Genomic DNA, 19,318 nt, shown 5'->3' with positions numbered 1-19,318 from the left:
TCCGTGAGAGCGCACACGTGAGTAGACTGACATTGGCGCTATCTATTGTTGTTTTTACGTCTGCTCAGCGGGCATATTCATGTTTTGACCCATTTTCTGTTATTTATTGCATGGTTTCATCCATTTTGTACTTGCAAAAACGACTATTTCTGTCTGCCCGTATGATTACTCTATGCAAGCCAGCTAGCGTGAGCTACCTAGCTAGCCATTAGCTCAATGAAACATGCCCCTCAATCATTGTTTAATCTATTGCTTCTCTAAACAACAACATTCTCCACCAGTCAAGCTCAAGTAATACATATAGTGGCTGAACAACGTGTGACTTGCGTGATATTTTATTCCAGTTAGCTGCATATATATAATGTACAGACACCCTTCTCATGTCACAATGTACTCTGTTTCTATAACAGATCTCCATCGCTTCAACCTGTATCCAGCTGTGTCAGAGATGTACCTCATTACTGTCAAGGACTGTGGGTATCATCACCCTCCATTATTCCACTGATGCCCTGCAGCCTTCCGGAATTATTTCAGTGTTCCAGTCTTGCTTTCCATTTTCTCTAGAGAAGTCAGAACCCATCTCAGACACAATAGAGGTGGAAACTAGGAGTGCGGAGTTACTGTGAATCTCATGCCAAGGTCCAACCATTTCAAACGAAACACGGATACTTATGGGACTGATATGGTGCCATATCAGAATCCTCTCTCCCATCAACTCAGAAATGTAGGGATGTCGCTGAAGGAGTGGCAGACTGCTTTAGGTACTAATGCTACCCCTGTGTACAAACGCACACCACACACACTAGTCACTTCTCCCTAAAGTTTTTGCCCTCTCCAGATTTGGACGATGCCCCAGGACACTGCATTAGAAGAGATCAGTGATGAGGAGGCTGTTCTTATGGGCAGCCCTGCCTGCTATATCCATCTCCCTCAGACTATGTCAACAAGTCAGAGACACTCAGCAAGCTTGTACAGCTAGGTAGATTCAGTCCATTTAGAGTTTGTATCTGATTAGCCATTAGTTTCCCATTACTTCCCCATGTAGTGCAGGGATGGGCAACTGGTGGCTATGTCAGCGAACAAGGCCGTAACCAGGGTTTGCGTTTTAGTGAGGTCCAGAAGAGGGGATGGGGTGGTGCAAGGGGAGGTACCCCCTCCCCCAGGACATTTTTTTAAAGTAAAAGCTAATTTACTGTGTTTCTATACAATAAAAAACATTTAAATGCTATCTGGACAGCAAAAGCATGCAAAATGACCCCATCTATTATCACCTTGGCTGCTGTAGGTTCATTGACTGAGGTGAATCTACAAACACATAGCCTGTTAGCTACAATTGTAATGTTATACCCCTGAAAGGGGGAACATATGAGAAACTATTCAAACTGACACGTAGCATCAGCAACGTCTCAGTAGCCTACTGTCTGTAAAGCAAAGTTATGAGAACTCGGTAGTGTATTTTTTGCTCCTGCTGAGGTAGGCTCCGTTTAACATTAGTTTCTTACTTCATCCTTCTAGCTGGCTAAGTAATACTAGCCAGTCCCCTTCAACATTACTGCAATAGAAGTCTAGCCACCTGACTGACAGACATATCTATGTGCACTCTTTCTCAGAGTGTTGGTTTTTGTTTGTTTGGGGGATGTCTGTAGACATGGCCGCAGTCGCAGAACGGTTTTAAAATTGCCTTTTGTCCGGCATCTCGCAAACACACTCTGTATCGTTTCGGACTCTAGTTGTCTACTTGAGCCAAGTGCGAGCTGTGGTAGTTCGTTTCACGTCTCTGGCCCTTGGGCCTGTGCCGCAATAGGGAGAATTTAGCCATGTGAGAAAGTGGTGTTCCTAAAAAGGCAAATGAACATAAGGAACAAACCACTGTTCATGATTCAAGTCAGGAAATTAGAATTGTAACTATTAGAACTCAGTCATATCAAGAATAAGCGTTCTAATCATTGATCAACGCTGGCAGCAATATTTAGATGTTGACCCGTAATTAATTTTCTTTATTTTGTACCAAAAAATATATTTATGTTATTCCTTTAAAAATATATATATATATTAGGAAAAAAATACAGAGGTCCGGACCTCGGTGTCCTCGTATGTAGTTAGGGGCATTTCAGAGTTTATTATTATTTTTTAGCTTGGTATTTTAATCTAGCAGCCAGATATCTAAACTTGTAGTAATCATGGTCGAATTACATACCGGGTGGCCCCCATTGATTTTGTTAGTCACTTTCACTCAGATGTCATATTAAACATGTCTCTCTGCCCTATGGCAAATAATTGCATGAAATTTGTTATAAAATTCAAAAAGCTTCTCTGCCTCATGGCAAAATGTGTAGAATTCCAGCAAACTTTCTTTAAAACTGCAACATTTTCTCTACGCTCCGTGGCAAAATTGGTAGAATTGCAGGAAATTTGCTTACATTTTTTAAATGTTTTTATCTCCGCTGTCAAGACAAACTGCTAAGATGTTTTACTCGCATGTTTTACCCGCCCCAACAAAATGTTGCTTTGGGCACTTAAAAGCTCACAGTAGGTCCGGCTCTGACTGCATGTGTGGGTATGGATGTGGGTATGCAGACCCACGAGCCACTGCGGCCATTCATGAGTTCTGCTTTTTTGTGGTCCCCACCCCCATCAGTGCCCATCCCTGGTCTAGTATGAAGTGAACCAGAGCAATAGATGTTCTGTATATCTATGTCTCTGGATCGTATTCACTAGGCACCAAACTGAAACAAATGGGGAGGGATTACATGAATTTACGCAAAAGCAAAATTTTATTTTTCTGCGTGTGTTTTCCACTTCAAAGCATTTTGCCATGATGTGCACTTATGAATGCGACCCTGTTGTTAACCCTTTGGGTCCCTATTCAGATGTTCAGCTATGGAAACTGGAGCAGAGGCCCAACGTGGGCTCCATGTTGCTAAGGCTAGACTTCCAGGCAGACGAGACTTCCAGGCAGACGAGGCCCCCCGGCTGGTGTTCCTGAAGCAGCTGGGAGTGGAAGACTCGGCTGGGCTACCTGATCAGCCACAACCCTTTCATCCTCACAAAGGGCCTGGAGAATCTGCAGGCCAGGTACAGGGGCAGATAGGGTGGTTGTTGTATTGGCAGGTTAAGTTTGCTACAGTCAGCAACACATAGGGTTGACTATCTTAGGGACAGAGAGTACACTTGGTGTTTTCAACTGATATACCTATAGCTGTAGGCACATGTTGTATCTCCCATCTGTCAGCTTTAGCTCTTATAGGACTATGACAGGTGATACATTTCATTGATATATTATTTAGAAATTATCTGTAGTATAAGGTAATAATCTCTTTTTTTCACATTAGTGTGGCATATTTTGGGTCTAAGAAGTTCAGCGCTGAGTCTGTGGCCTCCATGGTGTCCAGAGCTCCATACCTGCTTAACTTCAGTGTGAAGAGGATGGACAACCGCTTGGGATTCTACCAACAGCAGTTAGGCCTTAGTGCTCAGAAGGTCAGCTTTGAATTTGGTAAACAATTTGGTGTGAAAGGTTTGACCCAAGACAATCACAATTGATCACATTGTTTTGTCCCACTTCATTTTTCATAGAATATTCACACCACAAATTACATACAGTAAGATTATGATTCTTAATCAATTGTATGTTCATTCAGACACGGGATTTCGTGGTTTGCCTTCCCAGACTTCTGTGTGGGAGTTTGGAGCCAGTTAAGAAGAATCTTAAGGTATGAAAAGTGCAAACATCAGTTGTGATATTTGTCTTAATTCTTGTAAAAGAAAAAAGGTTGATTTCTCAGAATCCATATTTTTTATCCTAGATTTGTAAACTAAAGATGGGGTTTTGTGAAAATGAACTCCAGCACATCATCACTGTAATCCCCAAAGTTCTTACTGCTAATAAGAGGAAACTGACCCAGATATTTGACTATATCCATAACACCATGAACATACCCCATGACCTGATTGTGAAGTTCCCACAGGTAAGCTATAAACTACCAGTCTTGAATCATCCTTTTCTGCACTCTTCCAGAAAATGTGTATCAGGATATATTAGTTATTTGCTATGTGTATGTTTACCAAGTGGTGGATCAGGAACTACTTATAGGACACAGAGGGTAACCCCTCCTGAGTCATGGCCGAAGACTGAGTTGTGGTTAAAAACAGAGGTTTTGTTTATGTAAGTTGGTTGGTCACAATATAATTCATAAGGCCTTTAAACGTGGCATAAAATCATAATTTTTTTCAAGCATTTCGCTACACTCGCATTAACATCTGCTAACCATGTGTATGTGACAAATAAAATTTGATTTGATTTGATTTTAATTCCCTGTGGTCAGTTACACATGCCGTCACCTATTGTCTGACCTAGGTGATCTGTCTTCTTTACAGGTCCTGAATGCGAAGTACCTTTGTATCAAAGAAAGACCTGTTTCTGCAGTACCTGGACAAGGCTCAGTATGACCCTGCCAAGCCTAACTACGACCGTGCCAAGCCTAACTACATCTCTCTGGACAAGCTAGTCTCCCTGCCAGATGAGGCCTTCTGCAATGAAATAGCAGCAGTGAAACTAAAGGACTTTGAATTGTTTCAGAAGACAGTGTGATTGATGTAATACAACAGTTTTTGTATATGTGTGTTATGTGAATAGAGAAGATATTGAAGAATTCTACAATTGAATCTTGCTGCGGCAGGTAGCCTAGGCTTTAAGAGTGTTGGGCCAATTAACCAAATGGTCATGGCTCGAATCCCCGAGTTGACTAGGTGAAACATTTGTGCCCTTGGGCAAGGCACTTAACCCTAAATTGCTCCTGTATTTCGCTCTGGATAAGACTGTCTGGTAAATGACTAAAAGGTCAATGTTTATTTTGAGGTGTCTGTTGAGCATGTGTGTACCAAGATGTACCATAAGAGGCTGACAGATCAGTCAGAATTGTATTTTTGAAAATGTAAAATCAAATTTTATTTGTCACATCTGCCGAATACAACATGTGTAGACAGTGAAATACCTGCTTAAAAACCCTTAACCAACAATGCCGTTTTAAGGAAATAGAGTTAAGAAAATATTTACTAATTTTTTTTTTTTTTAAGTAACACAATACAAATAAAAAATAAAGGCTATATACAGGGGGTACCAAGTCAATGTGCGAGGGTACAGGTTACTCAAGGTAATTGAGATAATTTGTACATGTAGGTAGGGGTAAAGTGACTATGCATAGATCATAAAAAGTAAGTAGTAGCAGTGTAAAAACGGGGGGGGGTAATGCAAATAGTCTGTGTGGCCATTTGATTGATTGTTCAGCAGTCTTATGGCTTGGGGGTAGAAGCTGTTAAGGAGTCTTTTGGACCTAGACTTGGCGCTCCGGTACCGCTTGCCGTGCGGTAGCAGAGAGAACAGTCTATGACTTGGGTTACTGGAGTCTTTGACCATTTCTTTGGTCCTTCCTCTGATACCGACTAGTATAGAGGTCCTGAATGGCAGGAAGCTTGGGCCCAGTGATGTACTTGGCCGTATACAACCGGTCAGGATGCTCTCGATGGTGCAGCTGTATAATCCATTTTTTGGGGGTCCTTTTTACCCCCCAAGTCTTGTTCCATCGCTGGCCTCCGAAACACAACCCTGCAAAGCCGCACTGCTTCTTGACACCCTGCTCGCTTAACCCAGAAGCCAGCTGCACCAATGTGTCGGAGTAAACACCATACAACTGGTGACCGAAGTCAGCGTGCATGCCCTCGGCCTGCTACAAGGAGTCGCTAGAGTGCGATGGGACAAGGACATCCCGGCCAGCCAAACACAGACGACGCTGGGCCGATTGTGCGCTGCCTCATGGGTCTCCCGGTCACAGGTGGCTGCGACACAGCCCGGGATCGAACCCAGGTCTGTAGTGACGCCTCTAGCACTGTGAGGCAGAGCCTTAGACTGCTGCGCCCCTCGGGAGACAGCTGTAGAACTTTTTTAGGATCTGGGGACCCATGCCAAATCTTTTTGTCTCCTGCCACGGAATAGGCGTTGTTGAGCCCTCTTCACGACTCTCTTGGTATGTTTGGACCATGATAGTTTGTTGGTGATGTGGAGGGGACTTGAAGCTCTTCATAAGGAGTAACTTGTAATAATAAATGGGAAATATATAGGATAAAGTATATTATAAGGTGGAGCACATAAATAAATCAAATCGAAGTTTATTGGTCAAGTGCACCGATTTGCAGATGTTTATCGTAAGTGCAGCAAAATGCTTGTGTTTCGAGCTCCAACAGGTCAGTAATACCTAACAATACAATAAACACATCATCCAAAAACTAAAAAGGAACAAATGGTTGGAGCTTAAGTAAATGAATGTAAAGAACATAATATTCTACACACCATACTGATAAGCACTATAATCTATATGGTGTTATCATGGGGGACAGTGGTCTAAATACCTAGCAGCACTTTCTACTCTACCCATTCCATTGGTCCCAATGCAATACACTAAGCCTAGAAATTACATATGGGCTTATAGAGAAAAAACTATTCTACATGCCGATGTAAAAGTGTGGTTGGGGTTACTCACTAGGGGTCTGTAGAATCTTTATATGGTGTTATTTCATGGGGGACTCTGGTCTAAATACCCAGCAAAACTCCATATTATTCAGAACCCCATGAAATGACACCATATATAGATTCTACAGACCCTACTGAGTACTCCCCACCCCACTTATACATCAGCACAAATAATTGTTTTTCCTGTACAGTGTTGTAGTTATACTTTACACTGCAGTGGAGGCTGCTGAGTGGAGAATGGCTCATAATAAAGGCTGGAACGGAGTGTTTGAAACCATGTGTTTGATGTATTTGATACCATTCCACCTATTCTGCTCCAGCCGCTACCATGAAACCATCCTCCCCAATTAAGGTGTCACCAACCTGCTGTAGTATAGTGTCCAAGCACCCCATTTTAAGCTGTTTGACCACAGTAAAAGTCCAGCAACACTCCATATTATTCATAGATCCATGAAATGAAACCATTTGACTATCTATACATAGTCACTTTAATAACTCTACCTACATGTACATATTACATCGATTACCTCGACACCGGTGCCCCCACACATTGACTCTGTCTGTACCGGTACCCCCTGTATATAGCCCCGCTATTGTTATTTACTGCTGCTCTTTAATTTTTTGTTATTCTTATCTCTTAGGTTTATTTTTTTATTTTCTTAAAACTGCATTGTTGGTTAAGGGCTTGTAAGTAAGTATTTCACTGTTGTAATTGGCACATGTGACAAATAAGATTTGATTTGATTACATAGATTCTACAGACCCTATTGAGTACTCCCCACCCCACTTTTACATCAGCACAAATAATATGATTTTCTCCATACCATACAGTGGAGGCTGCTGAGGGGAGAACGACCCATTATAATGTCCGGAATGGCATAAATGGGATGGCTTCAAACACCTGGAAACCATGTTTCCTGATCCCGCTTTAGTCATTATCACAAGCCTGTTCTCACCCACAAGGTGGCAACAGCGTCCTGTGCTATCATATGCATAATTTGTATTGAGGGGAATTTATGTGACCTTGTGACATGTTTTAAAACCCACATTTAATGCAAACGTCACTTAAATATTATTTGTCATGCATCATGAATAAATATTGGTTAATGGTACTTTTCTACTAGTATGTGAGGGACCTTTATTGTGAAATTTTCCTAAAATTCCCTAACTCGGAAGTACTTTCTTAGTGTTGCTGACGAGACACTGATTCGTTTTACCTTAGACAGAACAACATGGGGTCGAGGGCACCAGGTAAAAGTCACCTGTCTTTAAGCATTTATTTAGCCCAAAATCGAGATTAAACATTGCACATATTATTGAGTAAAGTGGGATGTTGATTTGTTGTATTTTGGTGTGTTCAAATCCATGTTTTTGAGATCTCCTTTGTCGTGTCCTCTACTGAGTGTCCTAGCTAATGTTAAGCTAGCTTTGACACATCAAGGGAGAGCTCAGTGGTGTGCTCCAGACTGCTAGTGACATATTTAACCTTTAAATGTAATATATGTCAAATGCATTTTCAATTGATAGGTAAAGCTGTGCTTCGGTCTGATCAACTTTCAAACGCCACACCAGTACAGATGGACGATTGTCAAACACTAAGCAGCATCCATTGCCTAGCTAGGTGCAGTGGCTAACGTTAGCTAACTTGGTAGTTATAAACATCTAGCTAGCTAAAACTTAAACAAAGCAAGATAAATTGGCATACTTGCCAGCTCAACTTGGCTAGCTAACAGTACCCGGTATTACTACTGACATTGATTATCATGTCTGATGTCCTCTCTCCATACTTCCTGTACACCTCGATGTCAGAAATATGTCCAGATCGCACAGTTCCCACATAGCTAGTACTCTGTAGATAATAACAGCGTGTCATGTGATCTACTAGCACTCTATCCAGTTATCCACCACAAATGTAATGTTTGCAGTTGGGATACTCTCCTTGGTTTGTCCCAAATAATACTGTCAAACCCTCCCTCAAGCCCCTAGTTCTGTAATCATCCGAATTCTAGTTCATCTACTTAAGCATCTTCTTAAATTAATAGAGAACATGACTTGGTGTCTTGTTGCTTTTGTACTGCAGTGATTGCAACTGCTTTTCTAACTGTGTTTTAGTAAGCCAAATCTTGACAGCAAATGATCTGACTCTTATTCTGGCCTCCCACACAGCAGCTACTGGCAGACTCCTGGTCGGCTTCCGTAAATGGTACTACAATGCGGCCGGATTCAACAAAATTGGCAAGTCTTGGAGTCTTTTTTTTGGGGCCATCTGTGAGGGTCTTCAGATAAATCTTTTCACTCAGTCTTAGAAACATATATAATCTTCAGTTCACTGACACTGTGTTGTGCTTGTTTTGGTTCCAGGTCTGTTGCGTGATGACACGATCCATGAGGATGGCGATGTGAAAGAAGCCCTGCGGAGGCTCCCAGAGAAAGTGTACAATGACAGGATGTTCAGGCTCAAGAGAGCCCTGGACCTGTCCATGAAGCAGGCAGTTCTGCCTAAGGAACAGTGGACTCAATATGAGGAGGTATGGAAGACCCAGGCTCAAATGCCATTTGAAATATAATTTATTTTCTCTGTGTTTGATTGAGCTTGTCTGGCATAATGGACCTATAGAATATCCCCAAAATGTTCAACTTTACCCATCTGGCACTCCAGTGCAAACGGTCAAAGTATTTGAAAGATTTCAAATAGTATTTGAACCCAAGTTTGAGGTACAGTGCATATAGAGTACCATAGTGGAGGGGTCATAATACTCATAAAACCTAGCGGTCAAACGGAAATGGTTCCAATCATCTTTCCACTATTCATTTTTCCCATAGGGGATTTTAGAAACACTTCAAATAAGGGCTGTGTTTTATGTAGGCTTAACCTGGTGTGACGTGTTGATAAGTGTAAATCTCTAGGACAAGGTTACTTTTTTGATAACCGTGTAAATCACTCTAGGACAATGTGACTTTTATCAATATATTCACCTCTATTTACCCCCCTCGACCCCAAATGAGACGCTAATTAGCTGCTAATGTGGCTATCATAAAGAACTTCAAATGTCATGATGATCTGGACGAGACTGCAAGAATCTCTGGATTAACTATCTAATGTTAGCTAACTGTAGTAATGAATAAATTAGCAACATTTTTTTAAATGGACAATTCTGTGAACTGTCTTTCTCATGTTTTAAATTGACACAACACCTGTTAGTAAAGGTGACATGACATGCAGGAGCTTGCAGGGATTTGTAGTTTTACATGATGTCTACTTTGGTGCAATTAGCATTTTCGAATCTGAGAGTAAATAGAGCCGAATAAATTGATAAGTCACCTTGTCTGAGAGATATTTACATGGTTATCAGAACGTCACACCAGGGTAAGCCTAATGAAAAACAGCCCTTATTTGAAGTGTTTCTAAAATCCCCTATGGGAAAAATGAATGGTGGAGAAACGTTTGGAATCATTTCCCTGTTTGACCGCTAGCTTTTATGGGTATTATGACACCTCTACTGTTGGGCTCTATAGTCTCACAATCAATCGTTTGTGTACAGGAAGGGCTTTGAGATATCACTGAGGAAATAGAAGATATGTCAGAAGTTTCACAGCAGTTGATGTTATGGCATGTGATGAAGGACAAAATCTAGCCTGTCAGAGGTGATATTGTTCTCATATCGTGCTACACTACTTGAATAATCAACATGAAGCATATAGGAGTAGAAACTTAAGGTTGGATTGGAATTTGCCAATTGTTGAGGAGTTTGGAGATGCCTATAAAGCTGTTTAATGTCTACCAGATGTTTTTTTTTATACTAAAAACCACATCTGGTAGAGGTGGTGGGAGAAAATGTACAGAATTAACCTTGTTTTTGTGTTTAACCTTTCTCCATAGGATGTACATTACCTGGAGCCTTACCTGGAAGAGGTCATCCGTGAGAGGAAAGAGGTTGAGGAGTGGTCGAAGAAATGAGATGAATCTGGAGGGCTGCTGTTCCTTCTCTTTGGTCTGTTGTAATGTTTAAAATAAAGTTTACCCTATGGGAAGACTGCTTATTAAAAATGTACATTTTTGCAAAACATGTGAGTGAGAAGGATTTTTATTTTTTAAAGCAAACCAGGATTTGATCCCCACAGTAATAAAGTTGTATTTACAGTAAAGTCAGTTTAATCCCACATTTTATAGCACTTTTGTATAGCACTTTCACTCTGGTCACATATAAATGTCATAATATACAAGATACATATAAACTGAAATATATACAGTACATGTAAATACATGTTCAGTATACAAGTAGTACTATTCTTAACTAAGCATTCAATGCTTTACTATAATTGCCACTCATGAATGGAAGACCAAAAGGACAATTCAATCTATACTATAATCTAGGTCCAGTTGCATGTCAAAAAATCCCCTGATAATGGGGCAATACATTTGTCAAAATATCTGTTACAAGTACAGATTAATTGGTACGTATGGATAGAAAACATTAATCAAGGCCTTCAGTCATCCCAATAGTCTAAAGCCGTCTCTCTGTCTCCTTCCCTTTATTTGCACTGATTTCTTAGACTTCTTTTGATCAGTGGAAATTAAGTGGGAAGCCACTATAGGCAATTGAGATGAACCACTTGTATTGCACAAACCCTTTCTCTATTAACCCTCTATTACCCTCCCTCTGGTATTCTACCTGAACTTTAATCAACCTCTTTGTTTGATCTCCTGTTGTCCAGGGCTGTAATTGTATCAATAAAGTTTCCAATGACGCTATTGAAGGATTTCACCATGGACACCCCCAGCTCGTTACTGGTCTCATTGATATCCGCGTCATAAGCGCCCAACAAGGGGGTAACCACCTCTATGTTCCCCCTCCCCGCCCCCTGAAGGATCCCCATCAGTTGACCCCTGACGTCCTGGAACATCTCCCTGTCGTACTGCAGCAGCACCGTTTCATCCATGGGGTAGGAAACATCCTCGGGGTAGCAGTCCCTGGGCACTGGCAGCTCCACGTACCTCAGGGCTGGGAACCCGGCGGCTAGCATGGAGAAGAGGTGGCGCAGGGCCATGGCGCTCAGAGGGTTGCCCAGTATCTTCAGCTCCTCCAGGCCGCGACAGGGAGCCAGGGCCTGGGTCAGGATGTCCATGTGTTCGTCCTCCAGGTCACAGTCCTCCAGGGTGAGGCTGTGGAGAGTTGCGGCGCAGCGCTGGAGCAGCTTGATGAAGGTGGTGGGGAAGAGGCCGCACACGTCATGACCACTTATGTCCAGACTGACCAGGTTCTCGCTGTGCAGGCTGTTGGCCAGGTAGGCCATGTCTGTTCGGTTCAGGTGACAGTTGGCCAGCTCCAGGCATTGCAGTGGGGTGATCAGGGGGCTGTGGACAAGGCCGAGGGTCAGAAATGTATTGCAGTAAATGTTCACTATTTTGCAATGTTATCAATTGTTTGTACAGTGGGGCAAAAAAAGTATTTAGTCAGCCACCAATTGTGCAAGTTCTCCCACTTAAAAGGATGAGAGAGGCCTGTAATTTTCGTCATAGGTACACTTCAACTATGACAGACAAAATGAGAAGAAAAAAAATCCAAAAAATCACATTGTAGAATTTTTAATGAATTTATTTGCAAATTATGGTGGAAAATAAGTATTTGGTCAATAACAAAAGTTTATCTCAATACTTTGATATATACCCTTTGTTGGCAATGACAGAGGTCAAATGTTAAGTCTTCACAAGGTTTTCACACTGTTGCTGGTATTTTGGCCCATTCCTCCATGCAGATCTCCTCTAGAGCAGTGATGTTTTGGGGCTGTTGCTGGGCAACCTCCAAAGATTTTCTATGGGGTTAAGATCTGGAGACTGGCTAGGCCACTCCCGGACCTTGAAATGCTTCTTACGAAGCCACTCCTTTGTTGCCCGGGCGGTGTGTTTGGGATCATTGTCATGCTGAAAGACCCAGCCACGCTTCATCTTCAATGCCCTTGCTGATGGAAGGAGGTTTTCACTCAAAATCTCACGATACATGGCCCCATTCATTCTTTCCTTTAGACGGATCGGTCTTCCTGGTCCCTTTGCAGAAAAACAGCCCCAAAGCATGATGTTTCCACCCCCATGCTTCACAGTAGGTATGGTGTTCTTTGGATGCATTCTTTGTCCTCCAAACACGACGAGTTGAGTTTTTACCAAAAAGTTATATTTTGGTTTGATCTGACCATATGACATTCTCCCAATCTTTTTCTGGATCATCCAAATGCTCTCTAGCAAACTTCAGACTGGCCTGGACATGTCCTGGCTTAAGCAGGGGGACACGTCTGGCACTGCAGGATTTGAGTCCCTGGCGGCGTAGTGTGTTACTGATGGTAGGCTTTGTTGCTTTGGTCCCAGCTCTCTGCAGGTCATTCACTAGGTCCCCCCGTGTGGTTCTGGGATTTTTGCTCACCGTTCTTGTGATCATTTTGACCCCACGGGGTGAGATCTTGCGTGGAGCCCCAGATCGAGGGAGATTATCAGTGGTCTTGTATGTCTTCCATTTCCTAATAATTGCTCCCACAGTTGATTTCTTCAAACCAAGCTGCTTACCTGTTGCAGATTCAGTCTTCCCAGCCTGGTGCAGGTCTACAATTTTGTTTCTGGTGTCCGTTGACAGCTCTTTGGTCTTGGCCATAGTGGAGTTTGGAGTGTGACTGTTTGAGGTTGTGGACAGGTGTCTTTTATACTTATAACAAGTTCAAACAGGTGCCATTAATACAGGTAACGAGTGGAGGACAGAGGAGCCGGTCTGTGAGAGCCAGAAATCTTGCTTGTTTGTAGGTGACCAAATACTTATTTTCCACCATAATTTGCAAATAAATTCATTAAAAATCCTACAATGTGATTTTCTGGAGAAAAAAAATCTAATTTTGTCTGTCATAGTTGAAGTGTACCTATGATGAAAATTACAGGCCTCTCTCATCTTTTTAAGTGGGAGAACTTGCACAATTGGTGGCTGACTAAATCATTTTTTACCCCACTGTATGTGTGTGTGTGCTCCTCATTTCATGCATGCTTGACAAAAAAAGCAAAGGCAATATGAAAGCTTTACGATGCATGTCTAATTAATGGACAAGTGCAGGTGTCCGCTTGTTGTTTTGGGTCATGGCTTCAGTGATATTTCAGTGTCCACTGTAATTGACACCGTATTCCCTTCAAAGTCCACTACTTTGGACCAGAGCCCATAGGGTTCTGGTCAAAAGTAGTGCACTATAAAGGGAATTGGGTGCCGTTTGGGAAGAAGACAATGTCAGCCGTTGAGTGTCCCTTGGTTTCTGGCCGACCTGCAGATTTAGCAGCAGTCAGCTGTCTACATTGTCCCTCACAGCCAAGCAACAAAAACAAAATGCCACTGAGTACTGCAGCCCTCATGCTATGATATTCCACAGTGGGAATGCATCAGCTTGAATAGACACCCCCAGAGCTATATATACAGTAGACATCAATACCTAATATATATATACACACACACACACACACACACACACACACACACACACACACACACACACACAAGCACACACAAGCACCTTAGCAGTCTTCGCAGGTGTCCGGTGAGGGTGGAGAAGCCCATGTAGAGCTCTGTCAGTTCAGTCAGCCGGCTCAGCAGATCCCCAATGGTCGCCAGCAGGTCATCCTCATCCGAGCCCAGCCTTCGCACGTCCATCGCCCCTGCAGGCAGCGTCAGGGACTGCAGCTGGGGGAACTCCATCCGGGACAACAGCAACTCCAGGTGCGGGGCCTCCAGGTGAACGTTATGGACCACCTCGAGTCTCCTCATGGCTTCCGGTTGGGCCACACGCAGCACGTAGAACAGCTGTTTGAGGGCCAGGGAGTCGGCTCGGAAACCAACGAAGCGCAGCTTCAAGGGGCAGTGACGGAGGAGCAGGAAGGCCTGGGCCACCACCTCGTAGTTCCGCCCAGTGACGAAGCCGTTCAGGCGCACATCCACCTCAGTCACGAGGGCGGAGGGTGCAGCGTCACCTGCCTCGATGGCCACCATGACCTCGTAGCACATGCGGGTGAGGAGATGGGTGCGAGCCCAGCGGCCCAGGGTGGATCCACAGGCACAGGAATGGTGCTCTGTGTCCTTCAGCCCAGTCAGGTCTACCACACGGAGGGTCTTGGCGTAGGTCTCTGGGGGCCGCAGTACATAGGACTGGAGATGGAACATAGAATCTAGCTGTTTATTGCCATAAAATGGGCATTTGTCTTACAAATCAAACACATAGGCCCTTATATGATGTAAATTGTAAATGTTTATTGCCCCAGTGGAAATTCAAGTAACTACAAACACATTCAGACTTGAAGGAAAACAAAAAACGTGTCACATTGGCCAAGACCCAGTGCCTCAGTTCACAAGTAGCACTTTTGACCAGTGAAAATTATAGATTGCACCTTTAAAGAAAATAACACCAGAACACATAGTAAGCCTACCTTCAGGCCAGTCAGCAGAGATTCCAGGCACAGCCGGCAGGTACATGAGGTCAGATCCTCCTGGCAGTCCACCGTCTTTCCCAGGAGCCTTTGCAGGTTAAGCTCGTGCAGGGGCCAGGTTTGGACGAGGTCGTGGAGGAGGAGGGCCATCTCGTGCATGTAGCAGGCCTTGAAGAGGAGCGGGTAGAGGTTGAACGACACACAACTGAGGTTCTCCCTGGCTCTCTGGCCACTCTGGGCGAACCCCTCAGCAGCGAGGAACCTGAGACTTTTCATGGCTCTCTCTTCTATGTTCTACCTGTCCTCGAGGTCTGGGTCTTGAAGTGTTAGGATCAACCAATCATCCCCTGTAACTGGATGTGTTTGTGTTGCTGCTCTCTCCCCGAGGGTCTCTCTGTGTGTTGATTCGTTGTCTCTGCCAGTACTGTATATCTGTCTAGACCTCGTTTTGCTGTGGTATCATGTTGTGAAAGAGAGGCTTGGGGCACGTGGTAGGTGAGTGCGAGGACTATTTTTAGAAACAGCCGTCTCATTCCCTTCAACTCGTGAACAGGGAATCTATTTACAATCCACACCAAACACAGAGCAGCAACAACCTTTCCTAGCCTACTGCTTACAACATGAGGCCCAAGATCCTTACATACCGCCAACATTGAAATGACCTGTCTATGCAATCAATCTATACATAAACACCAGTGACAATAACAGCAAAGCAATGTAAACAAACATAGAAAACACAGTACTGCTACATGTACCTTACTGCCGTACAGGGTAACATTGGCAACATGCTCACGATGAAATGATAGATTTACTGAAGGCTAAACTGTTTATCAAGACCAAAGCAACAGTGGATCAGACGTCATAGCGTAACTTGACCAGTTACGAAAACATCCATTTGAGTACACTGGAACCTCCAGAGTGTTCTAACACTGGAACCTCCAGAGTGTTCTAACACTGGAACCTCCAGAGTGCTCTAACACTGGAACCTCCTGAGTGTTCTAACACAGGAACCTCCAGAGTGTTCTAACACTGGAACCTCCAGAGTGCTCTAACACTGGAACCTCCTGAGTGCTCTAACACTGGGACCTCCAGAGTGTTCTAACACTGGAACCTCCAGAGTGTTCTAACACTGGAACCTCCAGAGTGTTCTAACACTGGAACCTCCAGTGTTCTAACACTGGAACCTGGTTCTAACACTGGAACCTCCAGAGTGCTCTAACACTGGAACCTCCTGAGTGCTCTAACACTGGAACCTCCAGAGTGTTCTAACACTGGAACCTCCAGTGTTCCAAATACTTTGATGACAAGTACTAGAGCCTTAGCATGTAATGTTTTGCTTTGGCCATGAGAGAGAAACACATTTAACAACTTCCACACGCCGTAAACAGTGTGTATTGCTTTATTGTTTCTCGCAAATGTTTATTTTATTTAGATTTTTCATATTGCCAAATTTGAAAGCATCAGCCTTCATTAGAGAGTGTGCATTTTTCAATTGACACACTACAATGAACACAAGCAAAGTTGATCATGCTTTAATACATCAAAATACAAACAATACAAAACATACTGCATAAACTCTAATACAGGGATGTAATGGATTAAATCTTTGCCTTAATGAAGGTATTCATTAATTATATTAAATGTAAGTTGTAATCACAGGAGGTTGGTGGCACCTTAATTGGGGAGAATGGGCTTGTGGTAATAACTGGAGCGGATTCAGTGGAATGGTATCAAATATATCAAACACATGGTTTCCGTTCCATTCCGGCCATTATTATGAACTGTTCTACCCTCAGCAGCCTCCACTATAAAAACCTGAGAAGAAACATCAGTTTAGAGGGCTTCCAAAGGTGAGTAGCATATTCAACATGGCACATTCAACATGAAACTCAGTTATCAATACAAGGCATAACAGTTCATTTTTGTACGGAGTTGCTATTACTCCATAGCATGGAGAGTGGTGGTGTCCCACAGCCCTATAATATATCTAAGGCCCACCTGACCTGACCAGGAATGGCTCAGGGCCCTAGCTATGGGCTAAACCACAGGGAGGTGTTTCTCTCAGTCTCTGTATCCCTGAGTGGAGCGCAGACTGCAGTCATGTCGGGGGGTGGTAGTGGTAGTGATGGTGGTGGTGGTGATGGTGCTCGTGGTGGTGCTCATGCCTCTGAGCCAGGGAGACCAAGCCCCCAGACAAGGCAGGCAGGCTGGGCAGCATCTCCCTCTCTCCCCCTGGCTGAGCTTGAGAAGCAGGCTGGTGTAGGTGGTGGAGGGTTCTGGAGGGGGACCCAGCTTCTCTGGCCCTGGAGCGAAGCCTCTTACTGTGGCTGTGCTGTAAGGGGAGTTGGGGCTGGAAGTGTGGCTGGAAGGAGTGACACCACATGAAGGGCTGGTGGCCATGGAGCTTGCTTGATTTGCCCCCACATCCTCCTCCCCCTCCTCCTCCTCCACCTCCTCTGTCTCTACCCACTGCCTTGACGTGGCCCCTGAGAGACCTGTTGAAGGAGAGGCCCCTACCTCTGGACTCAGTTGCGCCGCAGTTCCCCCCTACCAACACTGAGCGGTGCTGCTGGTCTGAGCGTGCGTCCACTCTGGGCTCCTGAGAGGGGGCGTCTGCAGAGGATGGACAACAAACATCATGTTATGTTGCCATTTCTCTTTGTTGAATGTCATTCATCTTTGGTGTATTTTCAGTAAAAACATGTTGACTTTAGTGCCTCAAAAGTGCTGAAAATGGTCATTGTGTACCTACCTGCATCGTCAAACTTGGAGGAATAGTTCTCTATCCCAGCTAGGTCTAAGTAGTGGTTCCTGCGTTCTGTGTTTTCATCCACACAGTGAAAAATCCTCTCTGGGCTCCCAGCCTCCTCCTGCTGGACCTCCATTCTGTCACCTGTTCTAGAGCCCCGGCCAGAGCTGCTGGAGGGGCCTACCACCAGTTTGACCTTCAGGGCTGTGCTGCTACAGGACGGCTGCTTGGCCGACGCTTCAACCACCTCATAGATGGACTGCATGAGACTGCACATATCCTGTAACACACGCACACATCATTGTTCAGCCAGGCACATACACGCGCACACACGTGCACATCATCACACACGCACGCACACATGCACGCACACACACACACACACACACACGCACGCGCACGCACACACACACACACACACACACACACACACACACACACACACACACACACACACACACACACACACACACACACACACACACACCATTAGCAGGGCAGCATAGTTATGTTAATCTAAAGAGAAAGCGTATTATGTGCAACAGTTGCTTGTTGTCAGCGTGTGAAGATGCTGTACCTGCTTGGTGACTTTACCGCTGTTGTCAAAGTGATACAGTGTAAAAACCCTCTCTTGCTGAGTGTCATCCTCCAACACCATGGTGCACTCTGTGTCCTGTAACCATGAACAAACACAACGGATGAACAAACACAATTGTACCATATTATTCTCATCAAACAAACCCTTGCTTTACTGTATATAGCAGTAATAAACTACTATGTTATCTACATAGATTCTATATAGATTGTTCTTTTGAAGCTCACGTCAACATGGCTGTTTCTCTTCCTGGGCTGTCTGAATGGAACGTGGATGGAGCTCTCCCTCTCCTCTGGTGGCAGTACCACTGTGAAAAACACACAACGTTCTCATTAGCCTTGGGCTGGGAAAGCTTGTGTCGACTCAATCTATCACATTCTCATTAGCCTTGGGCTGGGAAAGCTTGTGTCGACTCAATCTATCACATTCTCATTAGCCTTGGGCTGGGAAAGCTTGTGTCGACTCAACCTATCACATTCTCATTAGCCTTGGGCTGGGAAAGCTTGTGTCGACTCAACCTATCACATTCTCATTAGCCTTGGGCTGGGAAAGCTTGTGTCGACTCAATCTATCACATTCTCATTAGCCTTGGGCTGGGAAAGCTTGTGTCGACTCAATCTATCACATTCTCATTAGCCTTGGGCTGGGAAAGCTTGTGTCGACTCAATCTATCACATTCTCATTAGCCTTGGGCTGGGAAAGCTTGTGTCTAATCTATCACATTCTCATTAGCCTTGGGCTGGGAAAGCTTGTGTCGACTCAATCTATCACATTCTCATTAGCCTTGGGCTGGGAAAGCTTGTGTCGACTCAATTCCTATCACATTCTCATTAGCCTTGGGCTGGGAAAGCTTGTGTCGACTCAATCTATCACATTCTCATTAGCCTTGGGCTCAACCTATCACATTCTCATTAGGGAAAGCTTGTGTCGACTCAACCTATCACATTCTCATTAGCCTTGGGCTGGGAAAGCTTGTGTCGACTCAACCTATCACATTCTCATTAG

At 44.0% G+C, this 19,318-nt stretch overlaps 3 protein-coding genes and 1 pseudogene across 4 annotated transcripts in view; 2 read left to right on the top strand and 2 right to left on the bottom strand.

Moving 5' to 3' along the window:
- The first annotated feature begins 434 nt into the window (after positions 1 to 434).
- LOC112264370 (cytochrome b-c1 complex subunit 7) lies at positions 435 to 10,593 on the top strand. 2 transcript variants are annotated; one of them, XM_042295242.1, is made up of 4 exons: positions 435 to 761; positions 8,693 to 8,761; positions 8,888 to 9,054; positions 10,407 to 10,593. In XM_042295242.1, the coding sequence occupies exons 1-4, from the start codon at positions 632 to 634 to the stop codon at positions 10,482 to 10,484; spliced, it is 444 nt and encodes a 147-aa protein (XP_042151176.1). In that variant the 5' UTR covers positions 435 to 631; the 3' UTR covers positions 10,485 to 10,593. The 2 variants fall into 2 exon arrangements, with proteins under 2 accessions (XP_042151176.1, XP_024296687.1); XM_024440919.2 differs by lacking the exon at positions 435 to 761 and adding an exon at positions 7,642 to 7,777.
- On the top strand, positions 756 to 4,996 carry LOC112264371 (annotated as a pseudogene).
- Positions 10,594 to 10,595: 2 nt separating the features above from the next.
- On the bottom strand, positions 10,596 to 15,557 carry LOC112264368 (leucine-rich repeat-containing protein 14B). Its single transcript, XM_024440915.2, has 3 exons — positions 14,970 to 15,557; positions 14,063 to 14,691; positions 10,596 to 11,882 (listed from the first exon to the last, which is right to left on the bottom strand). The coding sequence occupies exons 1-3, from the start codon at positions 15,243 to 15,245 to the stop codon at positions 11,207 to 11,209; spliced, it is 1,581 nt and encodes a 526-aa protein (XP_024296683.1). The 5' UTR covers positions 15,246 to 15,557; the 3' UTR covers positions 10,596 to 11,206.
- Positions 15,558 to 16,485: 928 nt separating this feature from the next.
- Positions 16,486 to 19,318, bottom strand: part of LOC112265862 (protein naked cuticle homolog 2-like) — a 13,599-nt gene continuing 10,766 nt past the window's right edge. Inside the window, exons 5-8 of the mRNA XM_042295241.1 lie at positions 18,541 to 18,620; positions 18,296 to 18,391; positions 17,722 to 17,998; positions 16,486 to 17,582 (exon numbers count right to left, since the gene is read on the bottom strand). Coding sequence (XP_042151175.1) covers positions 17,068 to 17,582; positions 17,722 to 17,998; positions 18,296 to 18,391; positions 18,541 to 18,620 — 968 coding nt within the window. The 3' untranslated portion in view covers positions 16,486 to 17,067. The remainder of the gene's footprint in view (positions 17,583 to 17,721; positions 17,999 to 18,295; positions 18,392 to 18,540; positions 18,621 to 19,318) is intronic.

This window comes from Oncorhynchus tshawytscha, linkage group LG13 (genome assembly GCF_018296145.1).
Source record: "Oncorhynchus tshawytscha isolate Ot180627B linkage group LG13, Otsh_v2.0, whole genome shotgun sequence".
Classification (NCBI taxonomy): domain Eukaryota; kingdom Metazoa; phylum Chordata; class Actinopteri; order Salmoniformes; family Salmonidae; genus Oncorhynchus; species Oncorhynchus tshawytscha.
This window is presented reverse-complemented; position numbering and strand designations above follow the sequence as displayed.